The sequence below is a fragment of the Microtus pennsylvanicus genome, chromosome 7 (genome assembly GCF_037038515.1).
Source record: "Microtus pennsylvanicus isolate mMicPen1 chromosome 7, mMicPen1.hap1, whole genome shotgun sequence".
NCBI lineage: Eukaryota > Metazoa > Chordata > Mammalia > Rodentia > Cricetidae > Microtus > Microtus pennsylvanicus.
Window position 1 is genome coordinate 91,400,359 of NC_134585.1, and position 21,476 is coordinate 91,421,834.

At 41.8% G+C, this 21,476-nt stretch overlaps 1 protein-coding gene across 27 annotated transcripts in view; it reads left to right on the plus strand.

The window, feature by feature from the left end:
* Positions 1-21,476, plus strand: part of Ank2 (ankyrin 2) — a 521,939-nt gene that overhangs the window by 237,612 nt on the left and 262,851 nt on the right. For 16 of the 27 annotated variants that reach the window (XM_075981383.1, XM_075981412.1, XM_075981415.1 and 13 more), the window contains exon 1: positions 6,456-6,705. The exons of the other annotated variants lie outside the window; for them this stretch is intronic. In XM_075981383.1, the coding sequence (XP_075837498.1) occupies positions 6,622-6,705 (84 nt within the window). In that variant the 5' untranslated portion in view covers positions 6,456-6,621. Of the gene's footprint in view, positions 1-6,455; positions 6,706-21,476 lie in introns of those variants that run through there. 27 annotated transcript variants of the gene reach the window in all.

The following is a 21,476-nucleotide window of genomic DNA, read 5'->3' on the forward strand; positions in this document are numbered from 1 at the left end:
TTAACATGATGCCATAAACCTATGACCACGTCTTCTTCACACCGTTTATAAGCGCCGTTTCTCTCTGTGACTCTACTGCCCCTGCTTTAATTCCTCACTTTCTAATCAGGCCAGTGCTTTTAGTCCAGGAAATAAGACCCATTTCTCACAGCTCAGAACTTTGATGTACTGAGAGTGTCTGTCGTTCGTGTAACATTCTGAAGTGAGCAGCTACGGTTGGCTACACCTGACTAGCTGCTGTGAAAGCACCATCACAATTTCCATGACTAAAGACACTGGAGAAATAGTTTTCCATGCCCCATGATATCAGTAGAAGAATGAGAATTGGCTCCACACACTAATAGAGACCTGCCTGAGCCTTTTGCAGTCCGTAGCTCTTCTACCTCATGGGTGAGATCTTCCTTCTCCTTCAGTCAGCATGTGTATAACAAGAGCAGAACATCATTATGGGTGGGCAGGACTAGCAAGCCATGAAGGTGACATGCAAGTCTACTCATATCATACAGTGTAGAATCAAGTCTCACCACTGGAACCAGCCACACTGAGACGGGTGACTGTGGCTGCTGTCACTTCGTAGCAAAGCATCCATGTATGACACGGAAGAGTAGGACATTATAACTCCTGTCCTCACAGTTATGAAATCTGAAGTCCAAAGTTAAGCAGTGCCCCAGGAGGGGTGGGGGTTAAGGATGCAGCTTAGTTGCTAGAGTGCTTGCCTAGCATGCACAAAGCCCTGAGTTTGACCCCCCCACCCCCTCCCAGCACAACATAAAACTGCGTGTGGTGAACCATGCTCTGATCCTAGCACTGACGGGTAGAGGCAAGAGGATTCAGCAGGTAATTCAAGGTAATTCTTTGTTACAAATTGAATTTGAGGCCATTCTAAGCTGCATAAGACCTTGCAGGGAGTGGAAGAGGGGTGGGGGGGGCAGTAGTCAGGTCACGTTCTTTCTGAAACTCCAAAGGATGCCTCTCCGCCTCCTCCTGAGATCTGGTGGTGTCTGGCACTTCTTGGTATTCCTCTCCTTGCAGCTGCCTACCTCCAGTTTCTTCCCCTGTCCTCACACACCTCCTCACCATGCGTCTCCACACAGTCCTCTCTTTTCACAGAGTATACCCATTGCAGATTAGGATTTCCTCCAAACCATCACAGCCTCCTCTAAGAGTGACTGGCTCTGTAAAGACCCAGTTTCCAGAAGCAGCCACATTTACTCAGATGAAGATATTGATTGACAGTTTCATTCGTAGCAGTGGTGTACCTGTATAGCTCCTCCAGGTGGAAAATGGACTGGGGAACTCCTGTCCGATGTCTGCCAAGTTGTTAAGGGTTTCAGTCCCAGGGGCAAAGCATTTTGAGAACTTCCTAGAAGTGAACCTTTTAAGCGTTGTGTCTGAAAATGCATTTGCAACGTCAGACAGTCCTGACTCACAAATGGAAGGTGATCTGTCTCGATGGTATCATTGCTTATTCTCCAAAGGACTTTACTCCACCCAGATAGACTTATGATTAAGAAAAAAAAGTCTGAGTTAGATTTGTAAAACACTATTAGCTCTAATGGTTTAATAAAATAGAGCAAGCGTACTAAAATTAATAGAAGCATCTATAAATCTCCATGCCTTTAAAGTACGTGGTATAAAACCAATCAAGAACTCACGCTTTCTCTCTGTGGGTTGCTGACATGTGACTGGTGTCTGCTTCTGGCATTTTCCATCTTAGTCTTTGCCTATCTTACTTTATTGTATAAAGTAGCTATCTGCTTTTCATTGAAAGTCATCATGATTTAGAAAAGGAATATTGGGTTTCGACTAGAGAAATGTAATCTCTAGGTTGAATTAACTTTGTTACCTTGGGCAAATCAGTCAAACTGCCTGTGCCCTGGTTTTCTTATCCATATTGGAATTAAAATGAGTCTTCTCCCTTTGTGATTATGAGAGCCTCGTTAAAAATGACTAAGTGCTTATTATGTGCATGGCTGTGGATGCTTGGGTGCAGTAAAGGGAGAATAGAGAGCCCAGTGCTCGTGGGGTTCCATCCCTAAAGAAAACAAGGAGTTTATAAATTATGACTGTGTTATAGGTGTTATTATCACTGCTATTCTGAACCCATCAGTTCCGATTTTCAAATATTCTTAAAAAATCTTTTTTTTTATTTTCTTTTAATTTATTTATTTATTAAGGATTTCTGCCTCCTCCCCGCAACCGCCTCCCATTTCCCTCACCCTCCCCCGATCAAGTCACCCTTCCTCATCTGCTCAAAGAGCAGTCAGGGTTCCCTGACCTGTGGGAAGCCCAAGGACCACCCACCTCTATCCAGGTCTCCTAAGGTGAGCATCCAAACTGCCTAGGCTCCCCCAAAGCCAGTACGTGCAGTAGGATCAAAAACCCACTGCGATTGTTCTTGAGTTCTCAGTAGTCCTCATTGTCCGCTATGTTCAGCTAGTCCGGATTTATCCCATGCTTTTTCAGACCCAGGCCAGCTGGCCTTGGTGAGTTCCCGATAGAACATCCCCATTGTCTCAGTGTGTGGGTGCGCCTCTCGCGGTCCTGAGTTCCTTGCTCGTGCTCCGTCTCCTTCTGCTCCTGATTTGGACCTTGAGATTTCTGTCCCATGCTCCTCTGTCTCTGTCTCCTTTCATCGCCTGATGAAGGTTAATATTCATGAGGATGCCTATGTGTTTGTCTTTGGGTTCACCTTCTTACTTAGCTTCTCTAGGAACATGCATTATAAGCTCAATGTCCTTTATTTATGGCTAGAAACCAAATATGAGTGAGTACATCCCATGTTCCTCTTTTTGGGTCTGGCTTACCTCACTCAGGATAGTGTTTTCTATTTCCATTCATTTGTATGCAAAATTCAAGAAGTCCTTGTTTTTTACTGCTGAGTAATACTCTAATATGTATATATTCCATACTTTCTTCATCCATTCTTCCATTGAAGGGCATCTAGGTTGTTTCCAGGTTCTGGCTATTACAAACAATGCTGCCATGAACATAAAAAATCTTATTTGAAAAAAATTTTACACCTTCTAGATAACAAGAAGAGCATAAAAGAAAAGGGAAATCTAAGATTTGAAAACATATGCCCTGTCATAAGCTGAAACTCATGGTAAATATTGAAAATGTCCTTCCCAAATGATTAAAGTTGTCCTTTAATTCCTGATCCTTCTGCCTCCGCCTCCCAACTGCTGTGATTACAGGAGTGTACCGCCGTACTCCTTCTTTCTTCTAGGCACGTCTTACTGTGCAGCCCAGGCTGGCCTTGAAATTGTATCAATCCTTCTCCTTCAGCCTTCCATCCACTGGGACGATGTCCATGCACCGCCATGTCTGGATCATTATTGAATGTATTTCTTTATTGTATTTAGAATTAGTTCCTTGGCCTCTACCAGATACTGCACACTGTATCAGGTTCACATGGAATGTCAAAAGACATATAAAACCCTGCCTTAGCCGGGCGGTGGTGGCGCACGCCTTTAATTCCAGCACTCCAGAGGCAGAGGCAGGTGGATCTCTGTGAGTTCCAGGCCAGCCTGGTCTACAAGAGCTAGTTCCACGACAGGCTCCAAAGCTACAGAGAAATCCTGTCTTGTAAAACAAAAACAAAACAAACAAAACAAAAAAAAACCCGCCTTCAAAAAGTTTAGAGTCTATTTGGACAACATGTCCACTACACATTATTAGGGTGGAAATGAAAGGGTTTCTGGATGAGAGGCACAGATTGAAAACCTCAGAAGGTGAAAGAACAACTACCCCCTTAGACATTTGGACAATGTCTTCTGGGTGAAATATTTATTGTAGGTTAATGTAGGTGTTTACCTCTGTCAGGAGCCGGCATTGCATTACTGCCATTTTTTTCTCTCTGAAAAACAAGCGTGTGTAAGATTTTCTATTTTTCTATTTCTATAACAACACTGTTATGCATTGAATTTTTGTGCTTTCTCCCAAATTCATGCTGAAACATCATCCCCATTAAGATGGTCTTGGGGGAGGAAAGTCTTCAGGAGATGACTGGATCACAAAGACAGAGCTGTGGATGGGATTAGGGAACTTTCAAAAGGATACTAGCTGGGCCTTCTCCTTTGCCCTTCTGTCCCTTCCATCAGGTATCCACAGCAAAAAGCATTTAGGTACTGTCTTGGAAGGAACTACTGGGCCCTCTCCAGAGCCAAGCACACTGTGCCATGATCTTGGATTTCCTAGTCTCTGGAACTGTGAGGTGTACATTTGTATAATTTATGAATCATCTAACACCGGAAAAGGGGTAGGACAAACACCCTGGCATCTTTGGCTGATTTTCTGAGGAAGAGGACTGAATGAACCTGGGTATTTAAAGTTCTTCACTGCCTATATGGAAGGCGCTGTTACAAGAGGTTGGCCAAACGTTCTCACAAGTTATCAGTTCATAAACTGCTATAATATGCAGTTTGTTTGTTTCTGGTTTATATAGAAATGAGCAATGGATATTCTGTCATTATGATATCTCCCCTGCCAGGTAAGTATTGCAATGGGTATTCTGATTTATCTACCAACTCTACTGATTGAAAAGCTGAATCTGTGAACGAAGACTGTTCGTTATGTGTCTCTGGTAGATCTAGCTACTATAGACATTGTCTTTTTTTTTTCCCTGAGGGCCTTTCAATGGCCATTCTCCTTGACTGTAATATTTTTCTTTCAGAGAGTCGCTTGGCTTAATCCCTCACTTCATTCAGGTTTCTGGGGAACCTGCCCAGGCACCTTTTATTAAACAGCATCTGTCTCTCATCACCCTTTGCTCTACTTTTCCCACATAGCATTTACAGCTAATATTTTTTGTTTCTTGTCTAATTTCCCTATTATAGTATAAGCCATCTAGTGACAAGCATGGTTTCTATTTTGTTTTACTCCCATGTCCTTAGGGATCAGATATAGTCTCCCTGGTTCTTAGTTTTTGCCATGTGGAAGACATTCAATGCATATTTATTGAGTCATAATTCAGGTTTCGAAGCTGAAGTTGCTCCCAAGAAAAGGAAAGGAAAGGAATTCCCCTAGGGAAGTGGGGAGGGGGGATAAGGAAGGATGAGAGAGGGGACATCATGGACATTTTGGTATGGACTCTGATACCAGTCAGTGGAAGCGACTTCTGGAAACTTCTTGTAGACAAAGAACAAAGGATGCTCAGAGTCTTTGCCCCGTCTGTGGGACCCTGGTGTCACTGTGGCATGGTGTTTGTGGGATGGATTAGATGGTACAGAAGCAAGGGAGGGAGTGAGGGCACCAAGGTGTGGCTAACTGTGTGTGGCATGGGGAAACATCTTGGGACAGGAGGCAGAGAGAAAGAGCACTGAGAAAACTGTGAGTTTTTTTTGTTGAGGTGTTTCTTGGCAGGCGGCTGCATTGTCATGTTGGAACCGTGTTTAAGAAAGACATGTCTGAGTTGAAAACACCACGTTTGCCATGGTAATGGGCTTCCTAAGGAGAACCCAGAGATGCTTTCAGCCGTCCCAGCACACACACATACATTATCTCCCTGGCTTCATCCTCGCTGTTTTTACACTTAACTATCCTGCATGTTATACTTGGAGGTTTCTAGGAATAAGGATGAGTATTTAGCATGTGTGCCTGTGCAAAATATAGCTTGCTCTGCTTGCACCCACAGTTTAACATTAAATATAGAAATATAGCCACCTTGATCCAATAGATGGAATTAGGATTCTTGTTACATAAGCAAGCCAAGACTGTGGAAAATCAGATGAAAAGGTCCGTGAGATTAGAGCTTATGTTTTATGCATCAGCCAATAGAACTGTGCTCAGAAAATCTCGATAACAGGCATGAAATGTTTTACCTCCATGACAATCTTATATGTTTAACAGACCTTGGCCAACTGCTGTTAAGGAAGGTTCTGAGAAAATCAACACTCTTCCCCCATCCCCCCACCCGCTTATCCTCCTGTGTCAAGTGGTCAGTGGGTGGGGCTCCTGCGTTACAGGTGCCTTCAGAGCTTGCCCTGCCAGGAGGCCCAGGAGGGAGTGGTCAGGTTGCTGATGGCTGTTGAAGCTGTTAGCAAGCTTTATGACAGAAGCCATCTGTAAGGGTTTTCAAAGGTTATAGCCTTGAACCAAGAGAATAGCGTGGTAAAAATGTAACTTTCTTATAATTACTTTGGGATATGAATAACCTCCATTTGCTCATCCGGACGTGCAATGCACCCCTTTGGGTTCAGACATTCAAGTGTCATTATGCATTGTGTCTGTCCCACTGAAGTACCTGGAGGAAGAAAATGAAGTGCGGGTTTTATGCGTGGCAGGCACCGATCCTGTAATGGGTGTGTCGAAAGGCAAGCAGCAGGGTTCCCCAAATTGCTTCTGTCCCAGGCATTCTTTTTTTTTTTTCTCCCTACAGCGTTCTTTATTGTAGTCTGTCCCCTGATGGTAATTGGTTGAATCCGATTTAACAATGCAGTCAGATAAACAGTTGTGGCAGCTGCTGCCATGGCAACGTCACCGTCCTCGCCCTCCTAGCGCGCGCCCCTTCCCCACCCCTCCTCCCGCTCCTGCCTGCCTCCTGCAAGTGCGTGCTCGCCAGTGGTCTGTTCCCGCGGCCGGGGTGGATGGCACAGCTATTTTCTTCCCAAACTGCTGAAAATGATGAACGAAGATGCAGCTCAGAAAAGCGACAGTGGCGAGAAGTTCAACGGCTATAGTCAGAGAAGAAAAAGACCCAAGAAGGTGCATTGGAGGCTCCAGAACGTCTGTATATAAATGTGTGTGTGTGTGTGTGTGTGTGTGTGTGTACGCGCGTGAGCGCGTGTGTGTTTGTGTGTACATGCCACTGCAAGGCTGGGGGAGCCGTTGGGGCTTAGGAGTAACTAGTTATAGACAGTAAGAGTGCCAAGCCTTGGTCTGGGAAGAGGCAGGTGCAAGCGCCTGCTTTCTGGGGATTCGGAATGAAGCCTAAGGTGCGGTATGAACCCGTGCCTGGAGCACGGTGAAGTGAGCTCAGATAAGGTGTGTTCGGTGCCTTACTGAGGCTTGTCATCGCCTGTGTATGCTTTGGGTGTTCACTGGCTACAAGTCGTTTATTATTATTTTTTCTTTGAATAACTGAGTTTCCGAGTCAGAATGCTTAGCAAGGTGGTTTTGGAAGCAGAAGGTAGATTTTTTTTAGCCAGCTGTATTTGCCCGGCGACAATCTTGGAGATGGCTAGACAGGGGATGCCTTTTTGGTCCCACCCTTGCTGTGTTCTTCCTATGCAGAAAAGAGTGGTAATCAGATTCCTCAGCATGCTATTTCTTTGCTTTCTTAGACCTTCTACAGTTTACTCTGACATTAGCGTGATGGCTCTTTCAAAGATTAAGATAAACAGCTAAAGATATTATGGGCTTGGGGGAGGGGTTGGGCACACAAAGCAGTTTGTAGGATTTCTTACTCTGATACAATCCCACATCCTTGGATTTCAGGGAAATGACAGCAATGTGTGTGTGGTGGGGGGAATGCAAACTAGGCAGCCCCACCCGAAGCCAGCACCTCTTTATGGCCCGCGACTCCTGGAGTACTGCTGCCTTCCAGAGCTCTTGAGCCCCACCTCTGAAACAGAGGCTTCCCAGATCAATTCTAAGATCCCTTCATGTCCTGGAGCAAAAATATGGGCGGGGTATTTCATCTGATTCTTCCAGAGATGATTTCTGCCGCTTTGATGTCTTTGGATTTTGAAAGAGCAGATGACAAAAAATCATAGTTGTGAACAAATGACTATTTCTTATTTCACCACTGTTGGATTTGTATGGTGTTTGTTGTCTCAAAAGTACAGCTCTGTGGTATAATAAACGTCTCCTAATAAGAGTCTAAATAATTTGAAATCTGTGATATTTAAAAGACACAACAAACCAGAGAGTGGTGTATTTGTTGGATGGTGTCATGTGGTCGTGTAATGCCTTAGAAACACGCGTGCCCACACATGACAGTTTTTAATAATAGCATGAAGACAGTGATGTTTGATAGGAGGCAAGTAAATAATTCAGGGAGATGTGAGCACAGAATCCGTCAGTCCCTGAGAGTTCTGGATTCCCCTTCACCGCATGGTGTTTTCATAGAGGATTAGCTGATTGGGGGGCGGGGTGGGGATCTGCTGTAATCCACACTATCTTTTCAAGATTCTCCTAGTTCTGCTCTGGAGCCCCTGTGCTGCATTGTAAGCAGTATCCTCAGGATTGCTAAGGGGGTGGGAAATGTGTCTCGATGAAATTTTAAGCTCTCGTAGATGATAGTAAATCCACAGGGCAGAAGCCATCTCAAAGTATTACAGGATAGTGAGACACTAGACCCTCCGTGTAACAAGTATAGTATTCTTTTAGATTTCATTTTTTTTCCTCAGTTGATTTTAGGAGCTTATTCTTTTTATAGCTAAAATATAGCAGTCAGTAGTAAGTTTTAAATATATATCTGTGTGTACATACATGTGTGTTTGTATGTGCATGCACTTGAACACTGAATTATTGAGTGTTGAAAGCCATTTCATCTAAGAATCGCTGTTAGAAACATTATCACATGGTGCAGAGGAGGTGCCCACACACCCTCCGTATGTCAAGTCTGATGAAAGGAGGTGTGACCCTCCGTGCCTCCCTTGGTATTTGGAACATACATCAGCACTCATCTGTGAAAACAGGGTAATCGTACAGATGCCTGAGTATCTTGTGAGGATTTAAAATAATAGATGCAAGACTATTTGGATACCATGTAGGGTGTAGTTGACAGAATTGTGTGTTGTTATTGTTTTCTTAATGGGTGTTCATTGTAGTAAGCCTTTCAAGAAGGGAAGGAAGTCTGTTGTGCTTTTAAAAGAAGTGAAATGACAGAATATTAGAGATGAAAGGCCAGCAGTCTTTTAAATACTGAAAGTTATTTGCTCTAATTTGAAATTATTTTTAAAAATACATTTTTGTTTTTAAATCATTGAGATGTACATGAGTGTGTGATGGAGCTGATTATTGTCTCCTATTATTTTGCATAGCAGGTAACTTAAATGTCTCCCTTCCTCCATTCTTCCCTCGTTCCTTTCTCACTTCCCCTCTTCTTTCTCTTTTGTACTTACTTGGTGTGTGTTCATGTATGTGTGTGTAGGCACGTGTGTGCACATATAGCCTCCAGAGAAGAGCCTGTGGTGGTCTTAGGAAGGCTATCTACTTCTTTTAGAAGATCTCTCATTGGCCTGATGCTTCTTAACGATGTGACTGACCAGTAATCCCAACGGCTACTCCTGTCTCTTGCCCCACCCCCAGGGCACACACACACAATTGAAAAACTCTGTGGCATTTTGATGTGGGGATTGAATTCAGGTCCTTATGTTTGCAGGGCCGCACTTTATTGACTGAACCAGCCCCGTCTTCCCATCCTAGCTTTCTTCCTGTGGTACTAGCCTTTGGGGCATGTGTTCTAGGTAAGCTCTCTACCACTGGATTGCTGCTGCTAAATCTTTCCTGTGTGAAAACTAGACCATCCAATGTTCTTTGGTTAGGAAATACTAATCAAAGCATAAGCATCTGGGAATGACATACAAGCAGAGAAAAACAAGAGCTGAAGTGAAGGCCATGCCAAGCCTGCCTGTCTAGCAGTGGATTTTTGTTTATGTTGTTGTTGTTTTCTGTTAGAGGTTCACTGTGATCTGGTGTGGAATTCTGAGTCTCCAGGATGATTGGCCACCAGCTTGCCTTGGCCTAGGTAGAGATCCATCTGCTCATTATGTTTCTTATAAATGGTCCTCTGCTTTAGTAAAGGAAGGGCAGATGGGCCATGACCTCATCTTTATACATCATGAAAAGTGGTTCTGAGGGAAAGGACCAGAGGTCTTTGACCGTAAGAGCCTGTTAGAAAATAGGCTCAAGAAATAAAGCAGAATTTTGGGTAGTACTTTAAGGACAGAAAATTCTTCAGGGACTTTCTTGTTTAGCTTCAGTAATTGAGCTTGTTTGTCTTCTGCACTCCATGACCACTAGGAATTCACTTGCAGTTGACCTGTGTGTGTTTGACCTACTGCAGTGGGCAGGAAGAAACACAACACAGGGGCAGTGGACCACTGCAGTGAGAGGTGCCCAGGAAATCATAAGATATGGATTGGTCCTGATGACAGACAGTATTTACAGTAGAAAGGGGTTTCCAGGCAGTAGCAATTCTTTCTCTGGATGGTGTATCGTCAAAAAGCAGGTACAATTCAGTGTTATTAGAGCCCTGATTGACAAAGGCATCGCTCCCATTTATCTAAAGTGTTTGGTATTTTGTGGCTTGGGCTGTGTCTGCACTTTGTCTGTGTTTGGATATGATAAGGGGGAGGTGCTGTTTCTGTCTCACTCCACACTGGACACAGAGTGATCTTGGGAGATGTTGGTGCTCCTGGAATTGCCCTTGTTCCATAGGACACCAAGGCCAGCTGCTGGAAGTTAGTGGCTCCTGTTTTCTCTCTCAAGCTTCAACACTAAGCTACTTCTGCTGAGAGACAGATCTGCTTATCCTTGCCTGCTATTTAGGTCCGGGTAAAATAAGCTGTGGCTACTAATGCTACTAATGTTTCAAAGAACAGTTTCCTTAAGACGCAATTGTTTCACACAAACTCAGTATTAACCAGGTGAAGAACTGAGGTTGATGTTCGGGGTAATACGGGAAGAAAGATAAATGGCTTTGCCAATTCTGGGCTAGATTCTGGGTCAAAAATGATCATTAAGAAGTATGGAAATGAAGAGAATAGGGAAGTTTTGAGCCTACTCTAAATCCGCGGTGACTCCACAGAAACTTCTTATTCCATGTAGTATCTTGTCTGATTATATTAAAATAACCTAGAAGCATGTTGTCATTCGGCTCAACATGTTTTCCAACTTGATACCAATAAGGCGGCAGTGACTTGGCCCCAGAAGAGGCTGAAGGAGCCTTAGATAATTTATATGAGTGAAAATGGAAATGGCCAAGCATCAGTTACATGGGACAGTCCCTTAAGACCTCTAGACTTGGTAATTTGTTCCAAGACAAGTAAACAAATAAGTGGCTTCATCACTACTTTTGTCATGTGATAAGATACCCATATACAGGTAAAAATAAAATGGAAGTGTGGTTGTTTTTAACAGGGTAGTGGGAGAAAAGAGCTATGTAGGATGCCTTATATTCATTTAAGGGGCTGTGATGCAGGTTGTTGGAATATTAATACATATTGTATTTTTTATTATGTATGTGTTTTGAATAATTTTTAACATTTGTTTATTTTCTGTATTGGGATAAAGGCATATGTGCCACAGGGGATGTGTGGAAGTCAGAGGACCTTGTGGGAGTTAGTTCTTTCCTTTCATTGTGTGGATTTGGGGATGGAACTCAGGTCACCAGCCAGACACTGGCATTTTTATTTCTATGGACTTGCCACTGGCTAACTAGAGAGATGACAGATGTCACCAGATGTGTGACTGAAGTATTGTGGCACAGAAATCAGAATTAGGAACATGCTAAAGATCTTATTTTTACAGCAGCCACACAGAGCATGGTTTGATGGATCAGATAGCAAGTCCAACATTTGAATGTTCACGTGCTCATGAGCTCAAATTGGTTTTAAATTAAAAATGGGGTCTTCCTAGTTCAGCCAAACATAGAGAGGCTTTCATGCATCCCTTGTACTGAGTAATATCTCCATTACTTATTTCCCAAGTAACTTATAATCTGACCTTTCACAGAACATCAATTTATAGGACAAAATGGTCTATGTTGCCCGAAGACAGCAATTCTCTGTCACTGAAGGTATTTAAAATGACCATCTGTCGGGGTGATGAAATTTTAGTACTGGAAAAATTCTTTCTTACTTGTCCTCTGTAGGTTTTCTGTGTCTTTTTCTTTTGTCTACTCATCTTTATGACACTTTGCAATGACAATTTCATATTATGGTAATAATTTATACTATACTATCCTGATAAAAGCAGTAGGTGTTGAAGTATTTTTTTTTTTTTTTTGCTCACTACATTACCAGGACTACCTGGGCACTGCTAGAATTCTGTTCTTTGGACCATCTTCAAACCTGCTGTTATCAGAATGTTTAGGGATATTTACCAGGCTCCTATCTCTTCTCTCAGTCAAGTTTAGTCATTACTTTAGAGTTGTTCATGGGGACTATGCTTTGTCTTCATAAGAAGAACTCTTTACCTGGGCATGGTGATACATATCTGTCATAGACACTGAGGATTCATAGTTCAAGGCCAATCTCGGCTACTGTAGCAATGAAGGCCAACTGTGTCAAGACAGTCAGAATAAAATAAAATCAGTTAGTTAACATTTAGAGAACGAAGAAAAGAAGACTCTCTGGTTGCATTTGCCATATTGCTATTCCATGGTTCTCACAGTCACCTTTGTTCTTTGTCTAGATTCAGACACAAGGAAGCAGAAAGCAGTTTTTCCCTCTCTTTATGTCTAAATCCTAGGATTGACGTTTGTTCTCACAAATCTTACTTATTTTCCTAGGAATTGGCCTAGACAGATAACATGCTTGACGTGGAATATGCACGTAAAAGAGGGAGAACAGCACAGATAAATAAGTGGGTACCTTTGCGTGAATTAGGCACGCCGGCTTACGCTAGCCTATAAGGGTAACGCTACCTTCATGACTCTACTAGGTCTCGGGCTCTTCTGAGGAACTCTGTGCGCATGGCGCTCCCGGTGTTTGTTCTATTACTCATTCCTTCGCACCCACTCTCTTCTGAAGTGTTAAGGGTCTCTTACCTTCTTCATGAATGCCCTACGGAGTCACGTGATTGCGCTTTGAAAGAGGCTTCACGTTTTTTAATCTGCATGTCTTTGGCTTGTGTCCGGTGCAGAGCAAGCGGAATTATGAAAACACTTACAGCTCCTTCGCCTTCCTGCGGGTGTTCTTTTTTAATTTCTGTTGGGAACAGAAACAAAGCCATTGCTTATTTTTATCTCCGTGGACACTGGAAGAATTCCTGACAGCAAATAAAGTTTCGATTTGAATTTTCTTTTACTTGATAAGACAAAGTAGCATTGCCACCAAATAAGGTATTTTTATCGAAGACAATCTTTTGTGTAATTGAGACAAGTAAATATTATAAATGATTCTTTTTATCTGAGTTCCACTGGTACTTCCTATCCCTTGAAGGAAGGTCAATCTTTTTTTTTTTTTTTTTTTTTTGGTTTTTCGAGACAGGGTTTCTCTGTGGCTTTGGAGCCTGTCCTGGAACTAGCTCTTGTAGACCAGGCTGGTCTCGAACTCACAGAGATCCGTCTGTCTCTGCCTCCCAAGTGCTGGGATTAAAGGCGTGCGCCACCATCGCCCGGCAAGGTCAATCTTTTTAAACCAGAGTGAGATGGTAAAATGTGATCTACTTAATATCTTCTGTAATCTAGGGCTGGGCATGGTGGGGGCATGCCTGTAACAGCAGCACTTGGGATGGAGGCAGAGGCCCGGAGACTGCTGTAAACTAGAGGCCAGATTGGCCTACATAGCAATTTTCAGACAATCTGGGACTATACAATATAGTAAGACTCAGTCTAAGACATACACACACAGAGAGACACACACACATGTCTGAGGGATGAAATACTAATCATTAGAGCTAATTTTTTTTTTTTTTTGGTTTCAGTACTGGGGTTCAAACTTAGGATTGTGTATGTGAGACAAGTTTTTTGTTTTTGTTTTTTTTTGCCAGTGATCTACAGCCCAGATCTGGCTGTTTGTTTGTTTGTTGATTTATTTTTTTAAATAGTGTCTCACTACATAGCTTTGACTGGATTAAATTTTCTACCTTGAAATCACAGAAATCTGTCTCGCAAGCACTGGAGTTACAGGCTTGTGCTAGCAAACCCGGCCCTTTAAATCTGTTTCTTTTTTATTCCTGTTTTTCTTTGAGCTCACACACGCTTACTTTCTTCTACATATTAATTTGTGTTTGTAGTCATTAAGACGAAGACCTTGATTTCTAACATTTGCATAATGAGCAAGAATTCCAAGAATCAGTCTGTCCTAACTGGTCTAATGTAGGTCCTTCTCCTTCACGTGTAAGAAAGCCCTCTCAATACAATAATTTGACATTGATTTGCTGGACATAACTCACTGGCGCTATGGACCTAACTGAAAGTCACTGATTAGATACTTTGGTGAAATTTGCAATCTGACTGGATATTACCATCCAAAAATAAAATAATGACTAATCTAGAGAAATATTATACTGCCATGAAATGTAATGTCACAAGTATTGTGACTGAGTATACACAAGTATTTGGTTGTGCTTTGTGAGTAACAAACTCTCGAGAGCCCTGCAGAATAACAGGTCAGTGAGCATTTGATAGAAGGGTAATCCCAATGGAAAAGTAATAGTGCTGAATGCTGGATTTTGACAAATACTTGGGTTTGAAGAACTTGGTTATGCAGACACCTTCAAGCCACACAATTCCCAGGCCACTTTAGGAGTTAGGGAGCTATAAAGAGAAATGTTAATTACAATACAGAGACGTAGAAATTGGGTGGGTGAATTGTAACACGGGTGGATGCACTCCCACATGGCTCTCTGTGTGCTTCGAGCTCTGGGTCAGCTCAGGCTTCCAATGCAGAATCCAGTTTGCTTGGGAAACTTGCTCTGTGCCCCTCTCCTAAAATACCTGTCACTCATTTTCCGATTAGTTTGTGTATATTTATACGTTTTGTATATATTTGTTTATACAAATATATTTTTATGTATTTATATGTTTAAACTACTCATGCAATTAGTAGTAAATTCCAGCTAATGAATCTTCTGAATAACCAGGCTAGTATTGATGCTTAGTAAAAGGGACATGGTAATCCAGGATGGCAATTATCTGGAACACTCATATAAGACTTTGTCTACCGTTTGCTTATGCTATCATAATGCATTACTTAATCACTATTGGTTACAGTGTAGCTTTGTGGTATATGGTTGAGTTCTTCCTGAGTTTCATGTTGGATTTGCTGATCTTTGAGTGAGAAACAAATGACTCTTCCCTCTTTTGTAGTTCTTGATCTGGCCTCCAAATTTTGCATTTTTCTTTGTTTACCTTCGGTGGAAGGCAGAGGGACTCATGTCTAATCTTTGTACCTCTGGCCACTTTTTCCTTTCTACTCTACTCCTCTAAACAAGAGCATGTATCTACCCCTTCTTCAGAAAACAGTCAAGATTAAGGAGAGAGAAAGAGAGAGAGAGAGAGAGAGAGAGAGAGAGAGAGAGAGAGAGAGAGAGAGAAAGGAAGATATTTTAGAAGTCAAAATACAGAACCAGAGCCAACTGCTAGGGCCTGTGTTGGTATCGAGATTCTGAAGAAATCCAAAATAATTTGAGCATCATCCTGGAATGCTTTGGCCAGTGCTGCGGGCAACAGTGTAACCCTTTAAGTTATCGTTCATTTTTTTCTTCATTCTTGATCAGTATTTCCATGTGGCAGTTTGAGTCTGTTTAGATGGCAGTGTTCCAAGTATTTTTATTAAATCAATTTTCATGGATACATGAAACAAAAATTATATATATTTGTGATACATGCCATGTGATGTTTTGATACATGTGTATATTATATAATGTCCAGATGTTTGTTTCATCAAACATCATTTTCTTGTTCAAATGTTTGACTCATCAAACATTTATCAACTCTATTTTTTGTTTTTGTTGTTGACTTTTTTTACACAGGGCCTCATTTAGCCCAGACTCTCCTGAAACTTGCTATCTAGCTGAGGAAGCCCTTAAACTACACACACACACACACACATTGACATAGTAAATATTGTATATTCTCTTAAGTCAGTTAGATCCTAAAGATGAGGTATGCATATAAATTTGGTTTATGCATTTCTTATTGCAATGAAGTATAGTAAATTTAATTATTTCTGTATACTATCATAATCCACCATATATTGTCATATGTATAGGAAAGTTGTCTAAAAGTGATTATATACATAGCCTATAAGCCTTGCCTCAGCAAGATGGCTCGTGAGGTGAAGGAACTTGTCGCCAAGCAGGATGTCTTGAATTTGACCCTAGAATCCACATGGCAGGAGAGAACTGACCTCCAGAAGTTGTTCTTTGACCTCCACACATGCACACACACACACTTCATAAACACATGTAAAGGAATGTGTTTGAAAGAGAATCAGCTCTGTTGTGCACAGAAGGGGTTTCCACACTGGGGCAGGGAGCACGCCCGTGGGTGGTTCTCGCTGCCATACTTTGTCTTCCAGTTACAGGGACTGAGACTTGAGGAGCTGGTGGGCTGAGAGCAGAGAGGGCAGACACTCTTAATGTCAGTTTGTTTTCACAGTTTCTAAGGCTGCTCTGAAAACTGCATTTGAGTATTATTAATAAAATGTAAATCAATAAGACATAACTATGCCCCGAGACTCAGAATAAATCCGCATTATGAAGTTTTGGGATGAGTTGGGTTTTGATTTCAACTGTTCAGTTTTCCAAAGTGTAACACGATTCTTTCTACCATGATTCCAATATAATTCCATTGTTGTTGTTGCTTGGGACAGGGTCTTACTGGGTAGACCAGGTTGGCATAGAACTCACCTTGTGGAACAGGCTGGCCTTGAACCCAGTGTTGTGGTTACAGGTGCCACTCACCATGTATGCCTGTCAACTGCAGAGAGCCGCTGGTCAAAGTGAGGAAACACCTATGCTAAGCATAGACATACCTAACTTCAGCATCAAAACAAACATTTTTTAAACAGTTCTCTGTGACTCTTCTTTATTGTTGAGATTCACAATCACTCATTTTCTAAATATAAGAAAGAACTCTGGTATTTTTGGAAGGTATACAGGAAGAGTAATGTAATTAAAGAAAGATGGAGGGCCTACATTACTTTATACTTGAATAAATTATGTTTTGCTCAATGGACTGAGACATTTAATGATAAAAATTATTGGAGTACTATTTTATGATAACAATAGATAATATACATTGATATATATGCTGAGTTCAATATCTAATTTGGCCTTGTATTATCTTCATATATTTTTTATCAAGAGTACTTTTTTATCTCTACCATATTTCTTTAAGAAGGAGGGTTGTGTGTTTTCTTTGGTTGAGAAAGACTCTAGCTCTTTGGTCCAGACAGGTCTCAAACTGCAACCCTCCTGCCTTATTCAGCCTCCTTGGTTCTAGGATGCACACATACACGCACCATTATCCTTCCATAGCATTATAGCCATTATCCTCCTATGTAAAGTGAGGAGACAGAGTTAAAACATCTTCCCTGACTGAACCCATCAAGGTACTAAATGATGAGCTGTGGTTTGACTCCTAGTCAAGCTGATGATCTGGTCTCTCCCACCCTACGCTCCATGTGAACACTACAATGTGCCATACAACTGAAATAAAGTGTCACAGAAGGGGCTTTCTTTACATTGGAAACTCATCTCATTGACATGTGATGGAGGTTTGAATAAACTAGGCATCCCTGATGTTCTCGACATCTGCGTCATTGGTCCCCAGTTGGTAATACTGTGGGATTAGGTTTAGGGGGTATGACCGTGCTGGAGGAAGTATGTCACGGTGTGGGCTCTGAGGTCAAATGTCATGCACTGTTTTCAGTGTGCTCTGTCTGCTTTCTGTTTGCTGTCTGAGGCGTGAGCCCTAGATTCTGAGATTTCACTTCAAGGCCACCATGCCTGTCTGCTGCCCTGTTTTCCCACCTGTAACCCTAAGCCTAAATAATTCCTCTCTCTTATAAAGTGCGTGGCCATGGTGTTTTGTCCCAGCAATAGGGAAGTAAATAAGACATATATTTATTCTGGTTGGCCAGTGAGGTTAAAAAGCTAATTTTTAAACCCCTCTTTCAAATACTAGTCAAAGTAGAAGTATAAACCCAATTGGGAAAATAGTCTTCATGTACTTGTTGACTGCAACCATGAAGCTTTCAGAATTTTGAAGTCAGATGTGAGTTCCCACTCTGAAGTGGAACACTGGAGAATGAAGAAGCTTTATGCTTTTGTATTTTCATCTGTGCTTCAACTGCCTTTGACAAATGCCTGACTCTCTTCACGTAGCTTGGCCAGTATAAGGGTGAATTTGTTAATGAGTTCGTGATGCTTGTCCTAAATCAAAAGGTCAGCAATCCATCATGTGCTCTGTAATTTCATTACACACCAGGACCCCCTTCCCAGTTGTTAAGAAGTCAGTGGGACTGACAGGTTTATTACATGGGGCATTCATCCATTCTGTGTTCTGGCCTGCAGAGGAACCAGTACTCTGAATGTTCCTGAGTGGGTCAGAGGCGTTGGTGACCTGAAGTGGTTTCCACACTTGACTTTTCAGGGCATTTCCTGACCACAGTGACAAGTGACAGGTTGTGTGTGGCTTCACAGAACACCTTGCTCAGATTAGGAAGTACCAAATCATGGGCCATCACACAAAATAGTGAACTTCCTCCCCTTCATAGGTTCCTCCTAGTCACAGCTTTAAGATCACTCTGTTCTGTTTTATGAGACAAGGTATCACTACAGCCCTTGATGGCCCGAGGCTCACTATGCAGTCCAGACAATCCACCTCTCCAGTGCAGGGACTCTGGCTGTGTGCTACCAAGTTAGGTTTTTGTGGTGAGGGAATTGAACCCAGGGCTTCGAGTGTGCTGGACAAGCATTTTGCCAGCTGAGCTGCGTGCTCAGTCCTTCTTATGGTCTGTGTCTTTTCTGACTGTCCAGCTTTGCCTATTGCTGTATGTTTTTCTACAGCATACTCTCAGAAGGTATTTTCGGTAACACATAGAACCATGTTTAGGTAGATATCACATACTTTGTTAATTGGATACCAGTTGTGAATAATTCCATAAAGTAAAGATACATGATTAAACTGGCCCTTTTAGAAGTGTGTGTGTGTGTATTTGTATATGAGAGAGAGAAAGAGAGATAGAGAGAGAAGGAGGGAGGGGGAGGGAGGGAGGGAGGGAGAGAGAGAGAGAGAGAGAGAGAGAGAGAGAGAGAGAGAGAGAGAGAGAGTTTGTACTGTAGATTGAGCAGAGGTTCTTGCACATGCTAGGCAGCTGGGAGACTTTTGATAGAAACAGTTACATCCCAAGGATAATTAATACTGAAGCGGCTTTGGCTAACACTCTTGATACACTGGGTGTTCACTGAGTGTGAGAGTGATCCCACACATCTGTTTACCAGCAGTTATCCAGTAAACACTCATTTGTTTTCTGTCCTGTAATAATTACAAGGCGGTATGGCTATGACATTTAATAATTGGATGAATATTTTGCCTTTTCTCTCTGCAAATTTGATTATTTATCCTGGCTTACTCTTATAATTGTATCTGTTGACCCTAGGATGACCTGGAGGAATTACTGCACTAAAACCAATTTAGGCAACAGAGAGAAGTGCCTGTGTGACGGCTAACCCATGGCTCTGGGTCTTTTATCTCCTTGGAATCTAATATTTGTGCTTGGATGTTACCAAACTGAAACAGAGACCATCAGTTTTGCAATGTGTCTGGAATGAAAGCCTTTGGTTATAGCTGAGTAAACATCTCATACCTGCAGCCAACACTATAGATAAAAAAGTTGATAATAGTCATTAATAACATGAGAGATTCTTGGAAAGGCAGAACTCAGCATTGCCTTTTCTTAGAAAACATTTTGAGTTCACCTTTTTCCTCTTGCCTGACTCAAGTTCTATTCCCACAGCGTATTTTAAAAAGATGTCTTCTGTCTTAAAAATAATTGCTTTTTGTCCAGCTCATAGAAGATGTACTGTATTTGTGTAGCTACAATCTTGGTTTGGAGACCAAGTAAATGAACACATAATGACATCAGGTTACATTCATTGGCCAGAAGTTGTGGCTGGTTGCTTTTATATATACTTAATTCTAAAAATACCTGAAAATCAACAGCAAGCGTAGAACTTGAGGAGCTGAATTGTAAAAGTTGGCATTTCCTGGGTGAGGCTACTCCATTAAAGCTCACTTCCCTACATTTCCTATTTGATTGTTTCTGAAGACCTTGTCACGCAAGTGCTCCCAAACCAAAGGTTTCTGAAGACCTTGTCATCCAAGTGTTCCCAAACCGAAGGTCTTCATTCAGCTGTCATATGTGAGACTGCCTTCCTGGATTATTGTTCAGGTGTGTTTTATACCTTAGCACTTTCTCTATAAAGACTCATACAATCTTGAATTTTGCAGGCAAATGGATGGAGCTAGAAAACATCATTTTAAGTGAGGTAACCCAGACCCAGTAAGATAATTATCACATATACTCACTCATAAGTGGCTTTTAAAAATAAAGCAAAAAAATCAGCCTACAAATCACAATCCCAGAGAACCTAGACAACAATGCCCTAAGAGAAACATACATGGATCTATCTAATCTACATGAGAAATAGAAAAGGGCAAGAATTTCTTGAGTAAATTGGGGAGCATGGGGACCTTGGTAAAGGGTTGAAGGGGAGGGGAGAGGCAGAAAGGGGAGCAGAGAAAAACATAGAGCTCAATAAAAATCAGTAAAATTTAAAAAAAGAAGGCAAACTGATACAGTATGTATGGAATAAGTCAATATACGTAAAGAAAAAAAATCATACAATAAACTAAAAATGTAGTTGAAGTATAAATATTTTGGCAAAACAACATATTTTATTGACTAATACCTAATTATTTAAAGGTGTTTGGTTTCAGTTTAATTGTGTGCAGTTGTATTTTTGGTTCCTTTCTACCTTTATTGAGATATCTTAGGAGCACACACTCCTATGCCTTCTACAGTCTTCTTATGCTAACTGCAGGGACTGTTATACTTATCGTGAGCCCTTGAAGTTCAGTTACTATGATTCTATTATTGGGGAGGTTTGTAGCTAACTGGCGAGGTCTCCGTTATCCTCTGTACATCACTGTGTCTTCTCATAGCACATTTTTATGACCCATTTCAAGGGCTGGGTATTTCCAAATCTGGTCAAATATAAACCATCAAAAGGAGAGAAACCTATTCTTGGCTTCAGGGAGTTTATGGAGGATGGCGAGCACATCAATAGGTGTTATCTCTTGTAAGCTCTATCGCATGGAAACTACAGCAGTGGAAGCTTACAGAGCTTATTACTGTGGCACAGGGAAGGCCTCTGAGAGGGAAGAGGCTAGGCAACAACTCAAGCTACCGTGGCTGGATGGGTGGGAGAGAAGCTAGGCACATCACGAAAGAAGCATTTTAAGCAGAGGACTGAGTATGATCTGTGTTCCAGAAAGAGAGAAGGATCACACTGAACAAAGAAGGATATACCAGGTAGAACACAGACTTGGGGTCTTGTGTTGCATCTGCAACTTTGTAGAGACAGCCAAGTTTTTGTGCCTCAGTTTCCTCATCTATAAAAATGGAGAATATTACAGGACCCACCCATGAGGGTTTCTGTGAGAGCTAAGGAAGTCACCAAGTGTCAAATGCTTAGACTAGTGTTTGCCACAGTGTGCTCTGTGTTAATGCTCTGTTGTTAGATTATAGGTAAAAAAAGGGCAGCACTCTAGGGGCAGATGCAGGCGGATC